Source organism: Polyodon spathula, chromosome 17 (genome assembly GCF_017654505.1).
Source record: "Polyodon spathula isolate WHYD16114869_AA chromosome 17, ASM1765450v1, whole genome shotgun sequence".
NCBI classification, from domain to species: Eukaryota; Metazoa; Chordata; class Actinopteri; order Acipenseriformes; family Polyodontidae; genus Polyodon; species Polyodon spathula.
This window is the reverse complement of record NC_054550.1, coordinates 17,744,793-17,770,668: the sequence shown is the minus strand read 5'-3', so window position 1 is coordinate 17,770,668 and position 25,876 is coordinate 17,744,793. Positions and strand designations below refer to the sequence as shown.

Genomic DNA, 25,876 nt, shown 5'->3' with positions numbered 1-25,876 from the left:
GTCAACAAAAAGAAGGCTAGAAGCCAGTGTGCTCTGAAATTTGCTTGAGTCAGAAGAGAATATGCCATACTGCTACAGAGATTGCACAACCAAACCTAGCTCAAGTCTAGTTTCACAGACCCCAATTACCAGTTATCTGGGGAAGAAACCAGCGCAATACCTCTGGGAGTGCCTGCTGTATCGGTTTTATAAATCAAACATTTTCAGCAGATTCCTCACAATATACAGTTATGTTAATGTTAAAATAATTGTAGATAATACAATGTCTCTGCCATGCACATTCTCTGCCATGTTCATTCTATAGATCTCCAGTGTGCAGTTTTGGAAGGAGCTGGCATTCTAGAAACATGGATTTCATTTTAAAACATGACATCTGGTTCTAGACTAGGGTTGGAAGCCATGCTTTCTGACTGTCTTGTACTTCCTGGTCGTGTCACTTGGACAGTGAAATTGTCCCATCTCCTTCACTGGCTTCTTTCCTGTCAAAAACCAATCAGCTGCTTCCCCTATTGACTAATATGCTTTCACTCAGTAAAAAAAAAATTACCCAGAAGACACTGCAGTGGTAACGTGACCCAGGGAGTACAACTGCGAACAGACAACCTGAGATTAAGGCACAGAAACTGAGAGCTTCCTGTAACCTAAAGGAGTGCCGGAAATCCTATTTTAAAATGAAAAAATCCACATGTGAGATAACATCTTTTAAAACTGCTCATTTGAGATGTATGTGCTAATGGAAGTGCAAAATGGCTAAAATTTATGAATTATTTTGTTAGCAACAATTATTTTAAAGGAGTGCTAACCAGGCCTTTACAGTCAATGTTGTATCTCGCCTTACTAGGAGCAACATAATTACTGGCCCCCCTTTTCTTGGAGCGAAGGTATTTGGGTCCTTGTGGATCAATTGAACTGTACTTACTGTAGGCACTGTACCAGGAAGCACACGCATCATGCTGATCTGTGCTGTTGTGCTCTGAAATCGGTGGATTTCAGCGTAAGGGTTAATCATTTTCTCTTTTGCAGTATGGTGCCAACACTGTAGGAGTTTGTTTTACTGGAGGTACAGATTCCCATTGTGTGATCATCCTGGTGAAAGCGAACACAGATCTCATTGTTAAACTCAGGACATTCAACCCTAAAGGCTGTGTAGCAGGGTGGTAGGAAAGCCCTGCTATTTGAATGGATTGTGTTTATTTTTAGAATGGGGTCTCCCCTTCTGCCCCCACAACACAAAACAATAATATATAATATTATATATATATATATGATATATATATATATATATATATATATATATATACTGGAACACCAGGAACACCGTGTGATTTGTTATTGTAATGATGGCGTAGCGGAGTAATTCGTCCTCTGCCAGGAATGATTATAAACCTACTGCAGAAGGTGGCCATCTCCCGAATTAATTAAGTGATTAATTTGTTGCTAAATCAGGAGATGGTCTGCAGCCTGCAGCTCTCACACCTCAGGGTGGGGTGTTCAAGAGGTGGAACGAGACCGAGGAGAGATTAATTTACAAACTAAAACATATAGAAACAGTGAAGGCGATTGCCCAGCCTGACCTATTTGTGTTCGTTACTTGTTTTGTTCAACTATTTATTTTGTGCTCTGTGAGCAAGTGTTTATTTTTGTTTAAATCTTTTAATTTATTTTTGTGTTAAAAATAAAACGGTGCACCACGCGTCTCTTTCTTTGAACTGCAGTTACCTGTTTGCTATTCTTCCGACTTCTGGCCTGACGTCACCACAACGCCATTTCCTGCCACACGTGGTGTATACAGTGGGATCACTGGCGCCTCCTGGACACAGGCCGAAAAAGAGGTACTGCAGAAGGGTACTGCAGTTTTTTTTATTTTTTTTTATTATTATTATTACGTGTGGAGTGAGGAAGGATGGGAGGAAAAAGGAGGAGCTGGAAGAAGCCACAGCAGCTACAGGAGAGAGGTGAGAGGAGACGGTGATCACGGGACTCTACCGACTGGGACTTCCATACTGGGAGGACGAGCAGGAGCATGTTTGGGAATGACCGAGAGGACTGCCCATACGAGGACCCCTGCTACTGGAAAGCCTACTCAATGGGGACGGTGTACTATGCTTTCTGATGGATTTGGCTGCTGGAGCAGCAGACCCCATCACCTCCACAGGCCAAGAGAGAGAGGAAGGTGATTAGAAGGAGGCAGAGAGGGGACACAGACCTGGAGTGAGAGAGGTTGGTGTGTCCACAGCCCAAAAGGGGAGAGTCGGTGCATCCACAGCTCAAGAGGGGGGAGTTGGTGCATCCACAACCCAAGAGGGGGAAGGCCGAACGTCCACAGCCCACTTACCCACTAGCAGAGGGAGAATACCTGCTGGTTCTGCCTGCACCGCAGTGGGCGGACTACATGCCACTCCCACCTCCACCAGCAGAGGGAGAATACCTGCTGGTGGCATCTCCACCGCCGTGGGAGGACTACTTGCCGTTCCCATCTCCACCATGCTTGCTGGTTCCCACATTGCAGCCAGAAGGGAAGGAGCCCCTGCCGCCTTCGCCGCCAGAAGGGGAGAAGCCCCTGCCACCTTCGCCGCCAGAAGGGGAGAAGCCCCTGCCACCTTCACCGCCAGAAGGGGAGGAGCTGCTGCCGCCTTCACGCCAAGAAGGGGAGGAGCCCCTGCCGCCTTCGCCACCCGAAGGGGAGAAGCCCCTGCCGCCTTCGCCAACAGAAGGGGAGGCACCCCTGCCGCCTTCACCAGGAGCAGAGCAGCAGGAGCGGCCTCTGTCTCCACCACCACCACCCAAGTGAGAGGAGCCGGAGCTGCCTCTCCCTTCACGACAGAACGGACCAGGACAAGAGGCTGCCGGGCCTCAGCAGCGCCTGCATAGGTTGCTGAGGAAAGCATGGGGGAAAACCACCCAGCCTCGGTGGCTGCGAAGAGGGACAACCCCGGCACCACAGCTAGTCCTGGCTCCCCTCCTGCCGTTGCCGCCCAAGGATGCCTGCCTTGCACTGCCCAAGGACGCCTGCCTCACACCGACCAAGGACGCCTGCCTCGCACCGACCAAGGACGCCTGCCTCGCACCGCCCAAGGACGCCTGCCTCGCACCGCCCAAGGATGCCTGCCTCGCACCCCCCAGGGATGCCTGCCTCGCACCGCCCAAGGACGCCTGCCTCGCACCGCCCAAGGACGCCTGCCTCAAACTGCCTAAGGATGCCTGCCTCGCACCGCTCAAGGATGCCTGCCTCGCACTGCCCAAGGATACCTACCTCCCACTGCCCAGGGATGCCTGCCTCGCACCACCCAAGGATGCTTGCCTCTCACCGCCCAAGGATGCCTGCCTCGCACCACCAAGAATGCCACGTCTGCATCGCCTGGGGCTGCCTGGTTCTCTGCATCACCTGGGGCTGCCTGTGTCTCTCTTATATCCCCTAGGGTTGCCGTGGGTCCCGCTTCGCCTGGGGTTGCCGAGGGTCCCGCTTCGCCTGAGGTTGCCGAGGGTCCCGCTTCTCCTGGGGGTGCCAAAGGTCCCGCATCGCCTGGGGTTGTCTGTCTCTCCTCTGCTTCTTCTAGGGTTGCTGCCAGTCCTGCTTCTTCTGGGGTCGCTGCCGGCTCTGCTTCGTCTGGGGTCGCTGCCAGCTCTGCTTCGCCTGGGGCCGCTGCCTCGCTTGCGCCGCGCCTGGGGCCTCTGCCTGGCTTGCGCTGCCTGGCTTGCACTGCCTGGGGCCGCTGCTAATCCTGCAGGACCACAGGAAGCACCGGAAAAGGGGGCTGGCAGCTACAAAGGGGGGGGGGGGAGCAGCTCCTCCAGCCGCACTTTCGAGGCAGGGAATACGGTGGCTGGAGCCCTATAAAGGGGAGCTGCCAGCCGTGAAGAAGGGGGGGAGGTCAGGAAACCAGTTCCTCCTGCTACAGTTTGGCTGGAGCCCCGGAGGAGGGAGCTACCAGCCAGGAAGACACGGGGGGAAGACGACCCCCCCACCATAAGAACATAAGAACATAATAAAGTTTACAACCGAGAGGAGGCCATTCGGCCCATCTTGCTTGTTTGGTTGTTAGTAGCTTATTGATCCCAGAATCTCATCAAGCAGCTTCTTGAAGGATCCCAGGGTGTCAGCTTCAGCAACATTATGGCGAGTTGATTCCAGACCCTCACGATTGTCTGTGTAAAAAAGTGCCTCCTATTTTCTGTTCTGAATGCCCCTTTGTCTAATCTCCATTTGTGACCCCTGGTCCTTGTTTCTTTTTTTTCAGGTTGAAAAAGTCCCTTGGGTCGACATTGTCAATACCTTTTAGAATTTTGAATGCTTGAACTAGATCGCCGCGTAGTCTTCTTTGTTCAAGACTGAACAAATTCAATTCTTTTAGCCTGTCTGCATATGACATGCCTTTTAAACCTGGAATAATTCTGGTCGCTCTTCTTTGCAGTCTTTCTAGAGCAGAAATATAATTTTTATAGCGAGGTGACCAGGACTGAACACAATATTCAAGATGAGGTCTTACAACATTGGAAGAGACAGACCAAAATCCCTGCAAAACAAATTCAGAGAGCTAGGAAGGAAATTAAAAGAGAAAACCAAAACTGTGGTATTTTCTGGTATACTACCCGCACCTTGCAAAGGACCATATGGACAGCTGGAAATAATTAATCAAAACGAATGGCTGAAGACGTGGTGCACACGGGAAGGCTTCACCTATCTTGATCATTGGACCACATTCTACAACGAGGACTATCTGTATAGACGGGATGGACTGCATTTAAATAACAAGGGAACTAGTCTACTCGGAGAAAAGATCCTCGAGCAGGTTCGGAAGCATTTAAACTAGAAAGGAAGGGGGGAGAAATCAACAAAAAAACAGAAGGGAGACCGCATCAAAACAAGAACAGCTCAGGTAAGACAACCATTAAATGTATTTATCTAAATGCTAGAAGTATCAGAAACAAAATTCTAGAACTTGAAGCTACTGCACTAACAGGTAACTATGATGTGATAGGTGTTACAGAAACGTGGTTATCTGAGAGTGATGGGGACGAATATAATATTTGTGGGTATACACTGTATAGGAAAGACAGGCAGGACAGAAGAGGAGGAGGGGTAGCGCTATACATAAGAAACAGTCTTGAAGCCCAGGTGTTAAACCTGGACAAAGAAAATAAAACCGAATCAATATGGGTCAGAATAACAGACACAAATTCAAAAGGCATAATAATAGGAGCATGCTATAGACCGCCAGATTCAGACGGTGAGCACAATAATCTGTTATACAATGACATTAGAAATGCGTGTAGCAAAGGAGAAGCCATACTAATGGGGGATTTCAACTTCCCCCAAATAAAATGGGAAAACCCGGTGGGTAGCGCGAAGGATGAAATAGAAATGGTGGAAATGACAAATGACTGCTTCCTAACACAATTTGTCAAGGCACCGACTAGAGGGGAGGCATGCCTTGATTTAGTCTTTTCAAATAACGAAGATAGAATAACTAAAACAGAGGTCAGAGAACCACTGGCAAACTCAGACCACAACATGGTCTCATTTGAAGTGTTTTTTAAATCCCCAAAAGTAAAGACTAAAGCTAAGGTTTACAATTTTAGAAAAGCAAACTATGAAGGTATGAAACAGAGACTAACAGAAGTAGATTGGAGTAAAATAGAGAAAACACCCACAGAAGAAGGATGGTTGTTCTTCAAAAATGTAGTACTAGAGGCGCAAAACAATTATATCCCTAAAGTAGACAAATCTAAATGTAAAACTAAATTGCCAAAATGGTTTAATAGATCAATTAAAAAAAATATTCAGTGAAAAAAGGCACTTTACAGAGCATTAAAAAAGGACCAAAAAGAAAGTACGCAGAAAGAGTACACAGAACTGCAAACGCAAGTCAAAAAGGAAGTTAGAAAGGCCAAGAGAGAAATAGAAATGAACATTGCTAAGGGAGCTAAAACCAATTCCAAAATGTTTTTCCAATATTACAACAGCAAGAGAACATTCAAAGAGGAGATTAAATGTTTAAGAGATACAAATGGCAAAATCGTAGAGGAAGAAAAAAAAATAGCAAATATGTTAAATGATTACTTTTCACAAGTTTTTACAAAGGAAGATACTGACAACATGCCCCACATGTCATCCAGTTCCTATCCAGTTTTAAATAACTTTAGCATAACTGAGGCAGAAGTGTTAAAGGGACTAGGAGCTCTTAAAATAAACAAATCCCCTGGGCCGGATGAGATCCTCCCAGTAGTACTCAAAGAAATGAAAGAAGTTATTTACAAACCGCTAACCAAGATCATGCAGCAGTCTCTTGACACAGGGGTGGTACCGACAGACTGGAAAATTGCAAACGTAATACCGATCCACAAAAAGGGAAACAAAACTGAACCAGGTAACTACAGACCAGTAAGCCTGACTTCTATTATATGCAAACTTATGGAAACTATAATAAGATCCAAAATGGAAAATTACCTATATGGTAACAGGGTACTGGGAGACAGTCAACATGGTTTTAGGAAAGGGAGATCGTGCCTAACTAACTTGCTTGATTTTTTTGAGGATGCAACATCGATAATGGATAATTGCAAAGCATATGACATGGTTTATTTAGATTTCCAGAAAGCTTTTGACAAAGTCCCGCACAAAAGATTAATTCTCAAACTGAACGCAGTTGGGATTCAAGGAAACACATGTACATGGATTAGGGAGTGGTTAACATGTAGAAAACAGAAAGTACTGATTAGAGGAAAAACCTCAGAATGGAGTGTGGTAACCAGCGGTGTACCACAGGGATCAGTATTAGGTCCTCTGCTATTCCTAATCTACATTAATGATTTAGATTCTGGTATAGTAAGCAAACTTGTTAAATTTGCAGACGACACAAAAGTAGGAGGAGTGGCAAACACTGTTGCAGCAGCAAAGGTCATTCAAAATGATCTAGACAAGATTCAGAACTGGGCAGACACATGGCAAATGACATTTAATAGAGAAAAGTGTAAGTTACTGCACGCAGGAAATAAAAATGTACATTATAAATATCATATGGGAGATATTGAAATTGGAGAAGGAATCTATGAAAAAGACCTAGGAGTTTTTGTTGACTCAGAAATGTCTTCATCTAGGCAATGTGGGGAAGCTATAAAAAAGGCTAACAAGATGCTCGGATACATTGTGAAAAGTGTTGAATTTAAATCAAGGGAAGTAATGTTAAAACTGTACAATGCACTAGTAAGACCTCATCTTGAATATTGTGTTCAGTTCTGGTCACCTCGCTATAAAAAAGATATTGCTGCTCTAGAAAGAGTGCAAAGAAGAGCGACCAGAATTATTCCGGGCTTAAAAGGCATGTCATATGCAGACAGGCTAAAAGAATTGAATCTGTTCAGTCTTGAACAAAGAAGACTACATGGCGACCTAATTCAAGCATTCAAAATTCTAAAAGGTATTGACAGTGTCGACCCAAGGGACTTTTTCAGCCTGAAAAAAGAAACAAGGACCAGGGGTCACAAATGGAGTTTAGAAAAAGGGGCATTCAGAACAGAAAATAGGAGACACTTTTTTACACAGAGAATTGTGAGGGTCTGGAATCAACTCCCCAGTAATGTTGTTGAAGCTGACACCCTGGGATCCTTCAAGAAGCTGCTTGATGAGATTTTGGGATCAATAAGCTACTAACAACCAAACGAGCAAGATGGGCCGAATGGCCTCCTCTCGTTTGTAAACTTTCTTATGTTCTTATGTTCTTACTAATGCATTGTACAGTTTTAACATTACTTCCCTTGATTTAAATTCAACACTTTTCACAATGTATCTGAGAATCTTGTTGGCCTTTTTTATAGCTTCCCCACGTTGTCTAGATGAAGACATTTCTGAGTCAACAAAAACTCCTAGGTCTTTTTCATAGGTTCCTTCTCCAATTTCAGTATTTCCCATATGATATTTATAATGTACATTTTTATTTCCTGCGTGCAGTACCTTACACTTTTCTCTTTTAAATGTAATTTGCCATGTGTCTGCCCAGTTCTGAATCTTGTCCAGATCATTTTGAATCTCCACTCCACTGGTTACCACACTCCATTCTGATGTTTTTCCTCTAATCAGTACTTTCTGTTTTCTACATGTTAACCAATCCCTAATCCATGTACATGTGTTTCCTTTAATCCCTTCTGCGTTCAGTTTGAGAATTAATCTTTTGTGTGGGACTTTGTCAAAAGCTTTCTGGAAATCTAAATAAACCATGTCATATGCTTTGCAATTATTCATTATTGATGTTGCATCCTCAAAAAAATCAAGGAAGTTAGTTAGACACGATCTCCCTTTCCTAAAACCATGTTGACTGTCTCCCAGGACCCTGTGACCATATAGGTCATTTTCCATTTTGGATCTTATTATAGTTTCCATAAGTTTGCATATAATAGAAGTCAGGCTTACTGGTCTGTAGTTACCTGGTTCATTTTTGTTTCCCTTTTTGTGGATCGGTATTACGTTTGCAATTTTCCAGTCTGTCGGTACCACCCCTGTGTCAAGAGACTGCTGCATGATCTTGGTTAGCGGTTTGTAAATTACTTCTTTCATTTCTTTGAGTACTACTGGGAGGATCTCATCTGGCCCAGGGGATTTGTTTATTTTAAGAGCTCCTAGTCCCTTTAACACTTCTGCCTCGGTTATGCTGAAGTTATTTAAAACTAGATAGGAACTGGTTGACATGTGGGGCATGTTGTCCATATCCTCCTTTGTAAAAACTTGTGAAAAGTAATCATTTAATATATTTGCTATTTTTTTTTCTTCATCTACGATTTTGCCATTTGTGTCTCTTAGACATTTAAGACCATGGCCACCCCCATTGATTATTCCAGACCCCTCTTCTGGGACTTTGAGACTGAGTGGGGAGGTGGCCATTGGAGCCATGTGTGCTTCGCATAATGAGGGGGATATGTAGCAGGGCAGTAGGAAAGCCCTGCTGTTTGAATGGATTTTGTTTATTTTTAGAACGGGATCTTCCCCTACGCCCCTGTGTTGTGTTATTTTGTGTTTTGTTTATTGTGTATATATATGATGGCGGAACGCTGTGTGATTTGTTATTGTAATGATGGCTTAGCTGTGCATTTTTGTTTTGTTATTGTTTTTATTTTTGAAACATGTTCTGGCAGAGGCGAGGGGAGTAATTCGTCCTCTGCCAGGAACGATTAGAAACTAAATTGGGAGGTGGTCACCTGCATAAAAGCCTGCAGCTCTCTCCCCTCAGGGTGGGGTGTTCGAGAGGTGGAACGAGAGCGAGGAGAGATTAATTTACAAACTAAAACATATAGGAACAGTGAAGGCCATTGCCCAGCTTGACCTTTTTGTGTTCGTTATTTGTTTTGTTCAACTATTTATTTTGTGCTCTGTGAGCAAGTGTTTATTTTGTTTAAATCTTTTATTTATTTTTGTGTTAAAAATAAAATGGCGCACCACATGTCTCTTTCTTTGAACTGCAGTTACCTGTTTGTTATTCTTCCGACTTCTGGCCTGACATCACCGCAACGCCATTTCCTGCCACATGCTGGCTAACTACCATCAAAATAGCTCAATGTGTCTGACTTTTTTCATCCAGGATGCTCTCTCTTAAAGTAACTAAGACTAGTGTTCCTGTCAGGGATGCAGAGTATGCATATATCTAGACAGCTGCTTGTCTCATTGTCATCGTTCTTGCTAAGGACATTCATTAGCACAAGTTATTGAGTGTAGCATAATCTGAGGCTGTTTGTTTGCCTGATAACCATCTGTCTGTCACATTGTATACATGTATCTGGAGGGCAGCTTTCCTAATTATGATGACACTTGGTCTTGACCTTCTTGAACACCAACGTATTGAGAGGATCAGAATCTGGGGGTATATGGAGGTATCTGTACATCTTTCTGTATGTCAAACTCGCATGTGTTGGATGTAGGTCACGGTGATCTACTTTTTCACGAAAGCTCGATTTTGTATTCACAGCTGTGGCAGGAGATCTATTTCACCGCAGGGGTGGAAATCAAACTGCTGTGCACTGCAGTTTCCCCATTCAATTTTTTACTATGAGCTTGATTAGCCGCGGTGTATGGGTAGTAAGCTCAGGTGTGTCTTATAAAACTTGTAGTAAATCCAGGAATGGATCAAACTGCTATGCAATGAAAGTCTTATGTCAATCTCTGCACTGACATACTTTTAACACTAGCAATGTTATCACTGGTCACTTCACATATAACTGGTGTCAGATTCGAACATGAGCTGCTTCAGATTCCTAAAAAAGTAATGATAGAAAAAAGGACTGGTTTGCTTGTGGACTGGCAGTGTGGAGTGATGCAATGCCGTTAGGGATTCTGAACCCTGTGAGATGAGATGAGACGAGACAAGCTCATTCTCATTGCTGGCATTTACACTGAGAAAGCTCATCCGAGAGCTCATTCTCATTGCTGGCATTTACACTGAGAAAGCTCATCCGAGAGCTCATTCTCATTGCTGGCATTTACACAGAATCGGCACAGAATCTGGGTCTTTCATGATCTACTATTATTCCATTCCCAGGAAACTCAATTTTATGTGGACGCAGGAAATTAAAACAAACCTATTAGAAAGTCTAAAATGAAGCTCCATATGGTTCTTATTTATTTATTGTAAATATTTATACAGGAAAAGATAAGTCAAGCTGCTAGATTTCATTCAGGAGGGCGTTGAGCTGGAAGGCAGAGGATTGTGCAGAATTCCAGAGTTTCTACGGCAAAGGCAGAAACTGAAGTTTTACAAATGCCTTGGCCAATAGATACAAGCTTTGGTACAATCCTAGCATATAGTTGTCAAAATAAGAGTCAGTTCAAATAAAAATAAATATGCAATACTGAGTTGTGTGATATATACAGTATATGACTATTTTAATGAAAATCTCTCTCTCCCCCTCTCTCTCTCTCAGGGTTTGACTGGAGTCTACACTTTAAATGGGAGCAGATTCCGATAGATCAGAAGATGTCCAGGACAGACCCCACACAACCAATCAGGTAGTGCTCTTTTAACAATTTAACCAATGAGATTATTGCAGGAATATTAACATTCATTAACCCTTTTGTGTCATCTCCGAGACCATTTCAGGTATTGACTTCATATTTTTTAATGTTCTATAAAGACTCTAGGCTTAAAGTGACGGGTCACCTTGACATTGACTCTTGACCCAGTATGACCTGTCATATTGGGGTCATGTGATTTGTTAGAGACCACACATGTTGAGATAGTGTGTTCACAATTGGTACACAACAGTGTTCAATGATTCTCTTGACCGATTTTTGATGTTCTCCAGCCAGAACTTAGAAGCCATTTGAGATTCAGCCTCCGTATTACCATTACCAAACTAAACATTTCCAGCAGTAATCTAAGGTTCTCTCATTCAGGTTGGATTTAAAATGTGTTAATGTGCAGTGGCTTGTTTGATTTGTGCTCACATCACATCTCTGATTGTTCTATGGTTTCCTGTAACAATCATTTTGTGGACATTTGCTTTCCCTCACCACCATATTTCAAACCTTTAAGAAACTTTATAGAGCTGCTTTCCAATTAAAAACAGCTAGTCATTTTGCTTGTTTTTTTCATTGCTACAGTTTTATAACCCAACCGCATGCTCTGTTTCTACACATCTGGTACACCATTGTGTTCTGTGATTCCTTCAGTAAAGTTATATTACAGTTTCACTACCACACTGTTTTAACCTCATATGAATGATACAAACCACACACTTTTAGATAGTGCTTTTATATTGCTTTTGCAGCTGTATTCAGTGATTCTCTGTCATGTTCGATGGCCTTTATGCAGTAAAAGAATCTCAATTTCACTGCCATATCACTGATACGGACCATGTGCTTTTTCAGTACAAAGAGAATCTCTCCCCTCCTCTCCCCCAGGACTCCGGTGATTGCAGGAGGGATCTTTGTGATGGATAAGGGCTGGTTCAGCCACTTGGGGCAGTATGATTCACAGATGGACATCTGGGGAGGGGAGAACTTTGGTGAGACATCATGTTGTGTCCTGTTCCAGCTAATTAAATACAGAGAAACCTCTCTATTAGGAACAGTCAAAGGAACAACAAAGTGTGGCCTTAATAATTGTGTTGCCTTATTACAGAAGAGGCAGAGAATGTATTGTAAGAAAAGAATATAGCATTAGTTCAACAATTTGTTAAAATGCTTCACTGAACAGTTTACCCTTATAAGTGCTGTTACCTAAAACCTACAATCACATTGAAGTAGGCAATTCTTTATTCATAAAATAGATGTTTAGCAGCCATTTCAGTTAGCAGAAAATAAATAAAGTGTCGGGCTGGCCGGCACTGATTTTTTGTACATTTCACAGGCAAGTTGCAGGAAAAAAAAGGATTCACAAAAAAAGGTCATGGACTTGTGTTCAAATTCACGATTTCCATGACCTCAGTGACAAAGTTGAATCGTTAACAATGATTGATTAATGCCCTTTTTGCTTGTGCTTCAGTGTATTGACTGCATGATTAAACGGAACAACTGGAATGCTCGACAGACTCACCGTGTTGCCCTTTCAATGTGTGATAACCAGGCTTTACAAGCCATTCTCTTATAGTGGTGGCGCCGGTACACACGGCATTTCACACCTTTAAAGTGTACCTACAGTATATCAAGACAACCGGGACACTCTTTATCACAAGTTGTTTAGTTTCAGAATGTGGGGGTATATGGAGGGTCTGTCTGTATGTACATGCTCATACATATGTACATATGACTATGGCTGTATGTACATTTTCATTATGCTGATAGCGTTAATTTTGTAATTGCATCAATGAAGGGAATTCATATTACTGATGCGTGTTCCCATGAGCAGCATTATCGTTGCTCCCTGCTCTTCACTGTGTGCGTTTGCTTATATCTCCTTATCTTTCCTTATGTACCATGTCAGGTAGGCATCATAGGCATAGGCAGTGTCTATATTCTGCTCATTAGGATGTTCAGTGTTAAAGTGGGTGGCCACGCCTCGTTGACTATCTGCATCACACATCAAACCAGCCAGTAACAATGACCCTGAAAACACTGCTGAGATTAAATGACCCAGGAAGTGGAAGTGTAACAGATATAGAGAATAAGGCATATAAACTGATAACTTTATTTAACCTAAAGTAGTACCAGATGTCATATTTTAAAATAAAGGTACGTTTGATATAGCATGTGTTTCTTTCAAAACTAGGCATTTGAGACCTATGTAACTAATTGAACTACAAAACAGGTAGGGTTTATGGAATTATTTTGTTTTTAACCCCAGCAGCTTCCTCTGTCCCGGGACAGTAGTCCTAGTTCACTCATGCAGAATTCATGTAGTGAATCCAGACAAGCTAGAAAAAAACAACCAATACCCTGTACAGGCCTGAGTGGCTTGGTAAATCCAGGGATAGGAGTGTCATTATTAATATTAGTATTGTTCTTCATATTTCATGAACAAATCTTGACACTCGTGCATCTCTTTAAACATCAATAAAAAGCACATTTTAACGTGGGGGTCCAAGTTGGTCCTGGTTATTTCTTTATTGTGTATTAATAACTCTGATCCCTTTTTGTAACGGCTGCTTTTGTATGTGGAAAAAGGTTTGGTCACAGAAAAACACTGAAACAAATGCTTCTTTTGGACACAAATGTTATTGTAAATGGGAACATGTGGTAACAATTTAGGAGTGATTTCATTATTTGTGGTATGATCGATATTTCATGATATTTGGAACAGACTGATAGCTTGCTGCCCTCCCCTCTCCCCCTTCTCTCTCCCTCCCCTCTCTCAGAGCTGTCGTTCCGTGTGTGGATGTGTGGGGGGAGTCTGGAGATCCTCCCCTGCAGTCGAGTGGGTCACGTGTTCCGGAAGCGGCACCCTTATGACTTCCCCGAGGGGAACGCCCTCACCTACATCAAGTGAGACTCCGCCTCTATATGAGCCCCAGCTCAATCCCAGAGAGCCCTGTTAAATTAGCCTCGGTGCCCCTGTAAACAGGGAGCTGGGAAAATAGCTTCTTCAGCGTAGTTCAGGAGGAGAGACAACCCCAGTGCCAAGTCAGTTTCCCAGAGCCACCTCGCTTCCCTTGGGGTATAAATTCCCAGTATTCCATCAGCCAGTAGCCCACCTTCTCTGCCTCTACAGCAGCCCCTAGAATTATATGTGGGGGTCTCCTATCATCCTAAAATGTCTGTCAGGTGATCATCTCGCAGGAATACAAATTCTTGATCAATATACTGGTGTCATTTGTATATATTCCATTGTTCATTCAGATACCGTCATGTTCTATTCACAATGTTTCTATTCACTCCTAAGTTGAATGCGTCTGTCTGTCATTCTGTCATTAGGAATACCAGGCGTGCTGCTGAGGTCTGGATGGATGATTACAAGCAGTATTATTACGCAGCCCGGCCAGCTGCTCACGGGAAGTCATTCGGCAGGTCAGTCGCACTCACACACACACACACACACACACTGAACACACACACACACACACAGTCCTGTAACCACCCTCCTCACACACACACACACTGAACACACACACACACACACACAGTCCTGTAACCGCCCTCCTCACACACACACACACACACACACACACACACTGACACACGTACAGTCCTGTAACTGCCCTCCTCACACACACACACACACACACACACACACACACACACACACACACACACAGTCCTGTAACCGCCCTCCTCACATACACACACACACACAGAGTAAGGGTGAATAGGAGTGTAACAATACTTTCTTTACATGACATTGTATTTTAATAGAAGTATGCATCATTTGTATTGTGATACAAGAACCAAAAGCACATCATTCAGATGGCTCTTAAATTAAGAATGTATGTTTTATAGTTGGTATGAATGCATACTCTGCCTGTCATTTAATTCAGTTCTAGTTAGCCACAGACATGAACCAGAGAGTTGATAAGCCAGCTGGTGGTGGTCTCTAACCTCCTGCTTGTCTCTGCAGCATTGAGGAGCGAGTGGAGCTCCGCAAGAAGCTGAACTGCAGTTCCTTCCTGTGGTACCTGGAGAACGTCTACCCAGAGCTCCAGTGAGTGTGCCAGCCCAGGCCGGTCTGCACTGCACTATGCAGCTGGGTTCTCACTTACAATGACTGTTCCAATTACTGTGCACCCATTGGATAATAACTATCCCCGGTGTCATTAGCATCAGTGCATTCTGAAAAGAGAAATGCAAATGCATTTAGTTTTCTTAAAGACTGTTTATTGTGGAATGATATGTGTTCCTAACCCTCATTTGTTCATTGTGTGCAAGTTGATTGAGTTCTGTCTAGTCCAGTTTCCCTGGTCAAGTGTGCCACTCGCAATGACTGCGGTAGCAACAGCATCTCCACTGCTCTTCAGTTAGCTTCTCTCCCTCTGGTTTCTGTCTCATGCAGGATTCCAGCGAAGGAAGCCAGCCCCAGCACAGTCCGGCAGAATGGGAGGTGTCTGGAGTCGCTGGGCCAGGATAAACTGGGGGACCTCGTGGTCAGTGTGGGGGAGTGCAGGGTGATCCTGGGCAGCCTGCCCCTCTCACAGGTGGGCTCTGTTCACATATCAGTGAATTAAACTGAATTGTCAGTGGCCTCGCCACAATGTGGTTCCCTTTCAATTCGAAGATGGCCACCAAAACATTGTTATGGGATATACGCTTGCCTATTGGTAGGTGTCACTGAACTCTTTCTATCAAAGCTGCCGAGAGGCCCCCTCCCCTCGGTCCCACCTACTGAGGGTACATAACCGTCACACAGGGGAGCCTCACTCTCTTTCTGCTTCTCAAGATTGGTACAGTAAGACCTCTCTGTTTTGCATTGAACCCATTTTCTTCTAAAAAGCGCTGCGTAAGTTATTGCTGGTTCTCACTTTTCCTGGAATCAGTAGCTTTAATTCGTAGCTTTTTTTATTTTGTTTCCAACTATCAGCACCTGTTCGCTCCATATGTAAAGCTGCTTCTCTCTGTCTGTACGTCTTAGTACGGTAAGTTTTATTGTTAAGATTTGTGCGTGTTTTCACCCTTACTTGGGAGAGCACTGTTACTCCACAGGGCTAGGCTTGCCTTGTCCCCGCTGTCGAGTTGGCCCACCAGCTGCCTGCGGGCCACGTGTTGGGCCTTGTTTTGATTGTAGCTGCACGTCTCTGTACTTGCGCAGAGAACTAGCTGCAGCGTGGCTGTTTACAGCCAAGCCAGCCGTATACTCCTGACCGAGGCTCCCTCGTTGTTGAGTTGAGAAGGGCGCGGGTTGCGTTGGCCTTTACCATGTGTGTAGGTCTTACAATCAAACAGACAGTGTGCTCTCCCCCATCTATACTGTAATACTTAACAGTTTTCGTATTTTAAAAGCGGTTTTTGTATTACTGTGTTGTAAAAGTCAATCGCCAGCCGCAGCTTCGGCTCTGTCCCCCTGTTGTATGCTACATGTTGCTCAGGTGTGTGACCACATGGTCAGGGTAGGCACAGTGCATAGCAGCCCAGTTGTTTTTTAATACCGCGGTGCGTACGGTACTATTGACTCGCTGTACCGATACAGGCTAGCACGCTGGTGCTGCACTAAAGGGGCTGACAAAGGGGCATTCAGAACACAAAATAGGAGGCATTTTTTTACACAGAGAATTGTGAGGGTCTGGAATCAACTCCCCAGTAATGTTGTTGAAGCTGACACCCTGGGATCCTTCAAGAAGCTGCTTGATGAGATTTTGGGATCAATAAGCTACTAACAACCAAACGAGCAAGATGGGCTGAATGGCCTCCTGTCGTTTGTAAACTTTCTTATGTTCTTATGTTCTTATGTACTCGGTGCACGCGGTACTCCATGCATGCGGTGTGCTCAGTGCCTGGCGCTGCACAGTACTCGGTGCAAGCGATAGCCCGGTGCACATTATACCCGGTGCTGTACGGCATGCTGTGCTTGTTGCACGCATTGCTCGATGCATACTGTATCTATTGCCCTGTGCTTACTGCACGAGGTGTGCATGGGACTCGTGGTGCACTTTAGACCCGGTGCTGCACGGCACACAGTGTTCAGCGCATTCAGTGCTATGATGGGCAGGGCTGACTTTCATGCCTGTGAGACCTGTGGAACTAATATCCCACAGGAGGACAGGCACAGCATGTGTGCACAGTGCTTAGGCCCCAAGCACGCCTCCTCAGCCCTGCAAGGCTCTTGCGACATGTGCGCGGCTTTTCAGCCCCGAGTGCTCGCCAGTCGCCTGGAGTTGCACGGGGGCGTTCTTTGTCCCCTGCAGCAGGCCCCTCCCGACATAGTCACAGAGCCCCTGCAGGGGGATTCCCTGTGTGTAGGCGTCTGTGTCTACCCGGAGCTGCTCCCTGTCGCCTACGGCTAGACGGATAAAGAAGTCCCGGCAGGCGTGGGATATTATGGACATGAAGGCTCAGATCGACCGGATCATGGAGCTTTCCCTCCGGATATGGAGGTCGAGGAGGAGCCTGAGTTCCCTCCTGAAGCGGCCCCTAGTTCTGAGGTTTCCTCAATTACTAGCGCGCCGCCGCTGTCAGGGTCGGTGTCCGTGCTCATGGGCAGCATATCTGCAGGTCCCCTGGGCAGTGCAGGCAGAGCCTTGTCGCTCCATCTTTCGGCCGCATGACGTGGCTCCCCAAGCTCAGCTTTCCCTGATTTTATGGAGGAGATGCACTCCTCCTCGAACCACCCAGCCACAGCGTCGGCTCAGTTGAGACACGGTTCTCCACTGGCCTCGCTGGAGGGGGTGGAGAAGCTGGGCCTGGCTGGGTTTCCCCTGTAGACTCCACCATCGCAGCCTTGGTCAAGGCTCCACCTGTAGGAGGTATGCCCAGGAACCCTGTGTCCCCGAAACTGCAGTGCAGGGTTACGAAGACACACATCTGGAGGGCTTACGTGGCGGGGGCTCAGAGTACCCGCTTGGCTAATTCATCCAGTATGCTGGTTGCATGCATGGATGGTGTTTTACGTGACACCCCGCTCCCAGAGCCGTTTGCCACAGAGTCGCAATTATTATTATCGCACACGTTGCTCCAGATCTCCGGCCTCCAGGACACTCTTGGACGTGCCTATATCACAAGGCCATACCTTTGGCCCAGCAGTGGAGGAGATCCTGCAGCAGTCTGCGTTGCTCCCTCCCCGTGCTCCGGTGCGGGGTAGGGTCGAGCCACTGGCACTCTAATCCGATGTGGACAGTCACCAGAACGGTGCAAGTTCCCACAGCCCCCCCAGGTGACCTTAGGCATCGCCTACAGGCCTCATCTCAGGCGAGGGGCAGGACCCTCCCACAATGTGGTGGGCCCACACAGCAACACCCTAGGAGACGGTTCCAGGGCATCCACTCTAGGCAACCGCCACTGCCAGCTCCACCTCATCCGCCTCTCAGAGAGGGGTTCTACTCGAGATGCTGGTGCTGAAGAGGGACGGTGGCTGTCGCCCCATCCTGGACCCGCGGTTCCTCAACCGGTTTCTGAAACAGAAGGGGTTCCAAATGCTCACTCATCGTCATGTACTCCAGTCTGTCCAACCGGGCAACTGGTTTACCACGGCAGACTTACGGGACGCGTATTTTCACGTTCCCGTTCATCGACAGCACAGGAAATACCTCTGCTTCGCCTTTCAAGGCAGCGTGTCCAAGTTTTCCATGCTGCCGTTCTGCCTCCCCCTGCCTCCCCGTATGTTTTCAAAGTTCATAGACGATATCCTCACTCCTTGCGGCTACAATGGGTCAGACTGATGAACTACCTCGACTATTGGTTGATCTGTTCCCAGTCGCGGGAGGGAGTGGTGGTCCACACGGCTCTGGTGACGGAACATCTAGTGAGGCCTGGCCTCACCATCGACAATGCCAAGAGACGGCTGACGCCGGTACAGTGCATAACGTATGTGGGGCTCCGGCTGGACTCCTCTACGATGCGCGCATACCTGTCGGACGACAGAGTAGCAGCTCTCTGTTTTGTGTTTTTTTTTGTTTGATTGTTTTTTTTTTTTATTTAGTCGTTGCCAATTATTATTATTATTATTATTATTATTATTATTTTTTATTTTCTCCCAATTTGAAATGGCCAATTATTATTTATTTATGCTCGGCTCACCACTACCACCCCCGTGCTGACTCGGGAGCGGCGAAGACGAACACACACTGTCCTCCAAAGCGTGTGCCATCAGCCGACTGTTTCTTTACACACTGCGGATTCACCATGTAGCCACCCAGGAGCTACAGCGTAGGAGGACAACGCAGCTCCCGGTCAGCTAACAGGCAAGCCCACAGGCGCCCAGCCAGACTACAGGGGTTGCTGGTGCGCGGTGAGCCAAGGACACCCTGGCCGACCTAGACCCCTACCCCCCGCCCCGGCGACGCTCAGCCAACTGAGCGCCGCCTCCTGGGAACTCCCGTCCACGGTCGGTTGTGGAATAGCCCAGACTTGAACTGGCGACGTCCAGGCAATAGGGCGCATCCTGCATTACTGGATGCGCCACTTGGGAGCCCCAGCAGCTCTGTTTTGATAGAGATCGAGGGTGCCCCTTGTTTTGTGCCAGAAGTTACTGGGTCTGATGGCGGCAGCGGTATCAGCCATCGAGCTGGGTTTATTGTGCATGCTCCCGCTACAGGCATGGCTCAATGCTTTGCACTTAAATCCCAAACGTGACAGGCACCGTCAGCTGACAGTATGTCTCGCGTGTGCGGCAGCCCTGCGCTGGTGGAGGATTTCCTCTCACATGCGCGAAGGTGTCCAAAAGGGAGTGGTCTACAATTGCAGGGTGGTGACGATGGACACCTCCAACTCAGGTTGGGGGGCAGTCTGCGAAGGCAGAGGAGTCAGCGGGTCCTGGTTGGGCTGTTGGACGTTCCTGCATATCACTATGCTGGAGCTGCAGGCAGTGTTCCTTGCCCCCCAGCACTTCCTACCTGTGGTAGGGAACAGACATGTGCTGATCCACACTGACAACACATCAATGGTGGCATATGTCAACCACCAGGGTGGCCTTCGGTCCCGGTCCCCAGGGTTTCATTGCCTAGCCTTCAGTCTCCTGATTTGGGCTCAACGGAATCTGCTGTCCCTTCGGACGATGCATGTTCCGGACATGGAGAATCGGGCGGCGGACCTCCTCTCGAAGGAGGACCTGCATCCGTCGGAGTGGCAGCTCCACCCTCAGATGGTGGAGCGCATTTTGGAACGGTTCGGTAAGGCACAGGTCGATCTATTCGCCTCGTTGGAGACGACACATTGCCCCTTGTGGTACTCCCTCCACCGCTGCAGTGGTCCACTTGGCATCGACGCCCTAGCCCACGTATGGCCCAGAGCATTCCTTTATGCGTTCCTGCCTCTGCCATTGCTCCCGGCCTTTCTCGAAAATGTCTGATTGGAGAAGGCGGCAGTTCTCCTAGTGGCCCCCAGGTGGCCCAGGAGAATCTGGTTCTCAACCCTGTTCCAGCTATTGTATGGCCTGCCCTGGGAGATCCCGCTTCGCCGAGATCTCCTCAGCTAGGCAAGAGGCACAGGCTCACAGGCCGGACAGGCTCCAGTTATGGGTCTGAACCCTGAAAGGGACCGCTGGTCAGCCTTAGGGCTGTCAGACCCGGTTGTGGATACTCTGCAGAATGCTAGGGTGCATTCCACTAGGTCGCTATATGCCTATAAGTGGAAATATTGCTGCCATACTAACGGTCATGATCCAATCTCCTGTCCCATTCCTGTCGTCTTGCAGTTTCTGCTTGGCTGTCACCACCGCAAAGCGGGTTAGTGAGCTGCAGACGCCGTCTGTACATAGGTCCTGCATGCATATTTGGGACGATGGTAGCAGAGTATCACTCATATGCTGTTGTTCTTTTCTCCCTCGCGACGGCTCTGGTACTCGTTTTCCCATAACGATGTTTTAGTGGCCATCTTTAAATTGAAAGGGAACGTTAGTTTACATACCATAAACCTGGTTCCCTGAAAGAGAAGATGGCCACCAACCACGAGGTCATGTCACTCAACATCACTGTTTCATCGTGAAAAGAGGGTGAGTGTGAGGCTCCCCTGCGTGACAGTTATGTACCCTCAGTAGGCAGGACCGAGGGAGTCACCAAGATGAGTGGGCCTATCGGCAGCTTTGATAGAAAGAGCTCAGTGACAACTACCAATAGGCAGGCGTATATCCCATAACAATGTTTTGGTGGCCATCTTCTCTTTCAGGGAACCATGTTCACGGTAGGTAAACTAATGTTATGTGGGGTCCCATAGATCACTGTTTCATTATTTTATTAAGATTTAGGCATCGTACATGAAACCACTAAGCAGTGCAAAAAGTTTTAACAAGTGTACTCGGTGTGTCCATTAAAACCAGTAGGGGAGGAAGTTGCCCATTACAACAGTATTGTATTTCATCAAATGCGTCCCTTTACCTTTTTATACCTTTTTTTCTCAATACTGGCAAGTATCATTACTTGCCAGTATTGAGAGGGGTTCTGATTGCAGGAGCTGCTCTTCAGTTGCCTGCCATAGATATATGTAATATATCAAATAGATCAACCACAAGTCTTTATAGAAGTAAGCAGCAGCACCATTTAGTGAGCTGCCATTTTATATTCCTGACAGTACATGCTTCTTTCTAACATCAAGACACATGATCAAGCCTACATTGACACATGATCAAGCCTACATTGACACATGATCAAGCCTACATTAACTGGAGCAAACACTCCTGAATTCATTTTCTAAGAACCATAACACAGACTTTTCAAAAACACATACTATTGCAAATACAGTATCACAAGAAGGGGACAGTAAACGAATCGCTCTTTGAATATATCAGGCGTATTGAGCCACGTAGAGATGACGTCACCAGCATTGTTCTGAGTGAGCTCCATCTCTCTGCAGGAGTGGGTCCTCTTCGGGCCGCAGATCCGCCAGCAGGACAGCTGCCTCAGCATCACCGCCTACTCCTCAGGCTCAAAGGTCATGCTGGAGCTCTGCAACACCAAGGACAACAGACAGGTAGTCACCATGGCAACCTAACCCTGCCTACCTACAGTTACCTGCGCTGTTACTCTTATCATTGCATGTCCCAGGCTGCATTTAAAGGACGGTGCCAATGTCCTCTGCAGCTGCGGTCTTCCACATATTAGTCAGCAGTCACTTCTGACCACACCTGCCGTAGAGCAATCTTTATTTGCTTTCTGAGATTTTTGCCAATCCTGAGACGTTTTCTGAAGTGCAGATGAGTCAAGCATCTGCTATTGAACTGACCAGAGTCCTATAATGTTCTTTTGTTCATGAGTTAATGGAGTTATCTGTAATCTACAATACTGTACAATGAAAAACATACAATACAATGTAATGTATCTAAATTGAAAGTGTTAGAATGTATTTATTTGGCATCAGTGCTGAATGTAGTACAGTGTCTACTGTAGCATGACTTTTGTGTTTAGTTAGAAGCAATGTGCCAATTCATTTGAATACTGAGATGCAGGGAGGTGAATCACATCATGGATTTTGGAAAAAATATAGTGTGCACGTTGCTTGTATGATACCATTACTTGTTAAAATAAATAATCGCCTTAATTAAGAACATAAGAACATAAGAAAGTTTACAAACGAGAGGAGGCCATTCGGCCCATCTTGCTCGTTTGGTTGTTAGTAGCTTATTGATCCCAAAATCTCATCAAGCAGCTTCTTGAAGGATCCCAGGGTGTCAGCTTCAACAACATTACTGGGGAGTTGATTCCAGACCCTCACAATTCTCTGTGTAAAAAAGTGTCTCCTATTTTCTGTTCTGAATGCCCCTTTTTCTAAACTCCATTTGTGACCCCTGGTCCTTGTTTCTTTTTTCAGGCTGAAAAAGTCCCTTGGGTCGACACCGTCAATACCTTTTAGAATTAATAGTGCAAAGAACATTTCTCCCAGAGCACATGGTTTGCAGATGGGCTTTATTTATTACTGTGTGATTGAACACTCTGGCATTTGACAATTCCACTGGGCCCATTACAGAGCAAGCTCTGAGCAATGTTTTATTACCGATCATGTACTATAGCTGTCCACTGAGAAAGGCCCAATAGAGCTTGCCAGCACAGAATAACAAGGCACACATTGAGCAGAGTGAAGAACGGCTTCTACTGACAGGGAGTGGGAGTGCAGCAGCACATTAAGACAGGCTGGATGGGCTTAATTACCTTCCGGGGTTGAACAATGCAGCCTGCTGTGTGTGAGCAGAAATGCTGCTGAATTACCTTGTTTGGCAACTTGTTCCCTATGAAGAAAGCAGTGTGGCCTAGTTGTTAGAGCTGACAGACTGAGAGGGAGCAGGAAGCAGTGTGGTCTAGTGGTTAGAGCTGAGGTAAGCAGTGTGTTTTAGTGGTTAGAGCAGAGGGAAACAGTGTGTTCTAGTGGTTAGAGCTGAGGGAAACAGTGTGTTCTAGTGGTTAGAGCTGAGGTAAGCAGTGTGCTCTAGTGATTAGAGCTGAGGGAAACAGTGTGTTCTGGTGGTTAGAGCTGAGGGAAGCAGTGTCCTCTAGTGGTTAGAGCTGAGGGAAGCAGTGTGCTCTAGTGATTAGAGCTGAGGGAAACAGTGTGTTCTGGTGGTTAGAGCTGAGGGAAGCAGTGTCCTCTAGTGGTTAGAGCTGAGGGAAGCAGTGTGCTCTACTGTTTAGAGCTGAGGGAAGCAGTGTGCTCTAGTGATTAGAGCTGAGGGAAACAGTGTGTTCTAGTGGTTAGAGCTGAGGGAAGCAGTGTCTTCTAGTGGTTAGAGCTGAGGGAAGCAGTGTGCTCTACTGGTTAGAGCTGAGGGAAGCAGTGTGCTCTACTGTTTAGAGCTGAGGGAAGCAGTGTGTTTGTAACAGACTGAACATACCGTTTCTAAATAAAGGGAACTGTAACACTTCTTTGCACTGCAATAATAAGGACTTCTGTTAACATTTTATTATTTTGTTTTGTGTATCTGCCGGCTTAAAGGTAAACTAATTGGTAAAATATAAATATAAATGCACTTGCCAATAGGGGGAGTTGGGATCCGGAGTCCAATGGGAGGAGGAGTTGTGTAGGTTCCTGAAAGAAAAAAGTCTGTTTGTATCAGAACGGCAGGGTGCACAGTGACGGCGCAGTTCACTGAATGGAGGCCTACATTCAGTGAACTTGCAGCATCTCTGTTGAGAAAAATAAATAATGTAAAACTAACTTTAATTCAGCTGAGTTATTTGGTGGATTTGCAGTTAAAATAATAAAGAAAGATCTAACTGGGAAGATTTAGTATAATTTGTTTAACTAAGACTTAAGGAAAATGAAAGTACAACTTACCGATTTGCATTGCCTGTCTCTCTGTGTGTGTGGACAAAGAGAGCATGCATGGCTGAGGCGCGCTTTTGGAAAATGATGGTTGACGCACATAATGTAAGTCTATGGGGAGGGAAGTATTAAAAGAAGGAAAATGGTTTTATAGTCTTTTGAAGGTGAAAAATAAAACTTCCATGAAAAATAATAAAAGTGATTTAGTTAAATGGTATTGTTACTGTTTTGTTTTAAAGTAAGATATAAATGTTTTTATATTTACTAATTAGTAATTTGGTATGTTCCAAGAGTAGGGGCCAAGTTGGGTATAAATAGCCTGTATCGAGCCCAGACACTCAGTGTTTGTTAGAACTGGTTGGTACTGTGTAAAGGGCTGAGGGAGAACCTGTTTATCAGATTATAGCCTCCTAGTGACAGTTAACTGTTTCTGTTTTTTCTGTTTATTTATTTAGTAATTTATTTATTGTTTTTTCTTTTTCTCTTTGTGGCCACATTTAAGAACATAAGAACATAAGAAAGTTTACAAACGAGAGGAGGCCATTCGGCCCATCTTGCTCGTTTGGTTGTTAGTAGCTTATTGATCCCAAAATCTCATCAAGCAGCATCTTGAAGGATCCCAGGGTGTCAGCTTCAACAACATTACTGGGGAGTTGATTCCAGACCCTCACAATTCTCTGTGTAAAAAAGTGCCTCCTATTTTCCGTTCTGAATGCCCCTTTGTCTAATCTCCATTTGTGACCCCTGGTCCTTGTTTCTTTTTTCAGGCTGAAAAAGTCCCTTGGGTCGACACTGTCAATACCTTTTAGAATTTTGAATGCTTGAATTAGGTCGCCACGTAGTCTTCTTTGTTCAAGACTGAACAGATTCAATTCTTTTAGCCTGTCTGCATATGACATGCCTTTTAAGCCCGGAATAATTCTGGTCGCTCTTCTTTGCACTCTTTCTAGAGCAGCAATATCTTTTTTATAGCGAGGTGACCAGAACTGAACACAATATTCAAGATGAGGTCTTACTAGTGCATTGTACAGTTTTAACATTACTTCCCTTGATTTAAATTCAACACTTTTCACAATGTATCCGAGCATCTTGTTAGCCTTTTTTATAGCTTCCCCTCATTGTCTAGATGAAGACATTTCTGAGTCAGGTCTTTTTCATAGATTCCTTCTCCAATTTCAGTATCTCCCATATGATATTTATAATGTACATTTGTATTTCCTGCGTGCAGTACCTTACACTTTTCTCTATTAAATGTCATTTGCCATGTGTCTGCCCAGTTCTGAATCTTGTCTAGATCATTTTGAATGACCTTTGCTGCTGCAACAGTGTTTGCCACTCCTCCTATTTTTGTGTCGTCTGCAAATTTAACAAGTTTGCTTACTATACCAGAATCTAAATCATTAATGTAGATTAGGAATAGCAGAGGACCTAATACTGATCCCTGTGGTACACCGCTGGTTACCACACTCCATTCTGAGGTTTTTCCTCTAATCAGTACTTTCTGTTTTCTACATGTTAACCACTCCCTAATCCATGTACATGTGTTTCCTTGAATCCCAACTGCGTTCAGTTTGAGAATTAATCTTTTGTGTGGGACTTTGTCAAAAGCTTTCTGGAAATCTAAATAAA

At 45.4% G+C, this 25,876-nt stretch overlaps 1 protein-coding gene across 3 annotated transcripts in view; it reads left to right on the top strand.

The window, feature by feature from the left end:
• LOC121329532 (polypeptide N-acetylgalactosaminyltransferase 16-like) overlaps positions 1 to 25,876 on the top strand; it is a 101,832-nt gene that overhangs the window by 58,540 nt on the left and 17,416 nt on the right. For all 3 annotated transcript variants that reach the window (XM_041275141.1, XM_041275140.1, XM_041275142.1), the window contains 7 exons: positions 10,906 to 10,990; positions 11,885 to 11,988; positions 13,777 to 13,903; positions 14,333 to 14,425; positions 14,973 to 15,056; positions 15,405 to 15,546; positions 21,848 to 21,964. In XM_041275141.1, coding sequence (XP_041131075.1) covers positions 10,906 to 10,990; positions 11,885 to 11,988; positions 13,777 to 13,903; positions 14,333 to 14,425; positions 14,973 to 15,056; positions 15,405 to 15,546; positions 21,848 to 21,964 — 752 coding nt within the window. The remainder of the gene's footprint in view (positions 1 to 10,905; positions 10,991 to 11,884; positions 11,989 to 13,776; positions 13,904 to 14,332; positions 14,426 to 14,972; positions 15,057 to 15,404; positions 15,547 to 21,847; positions 21,965 to 25,876) is intronic.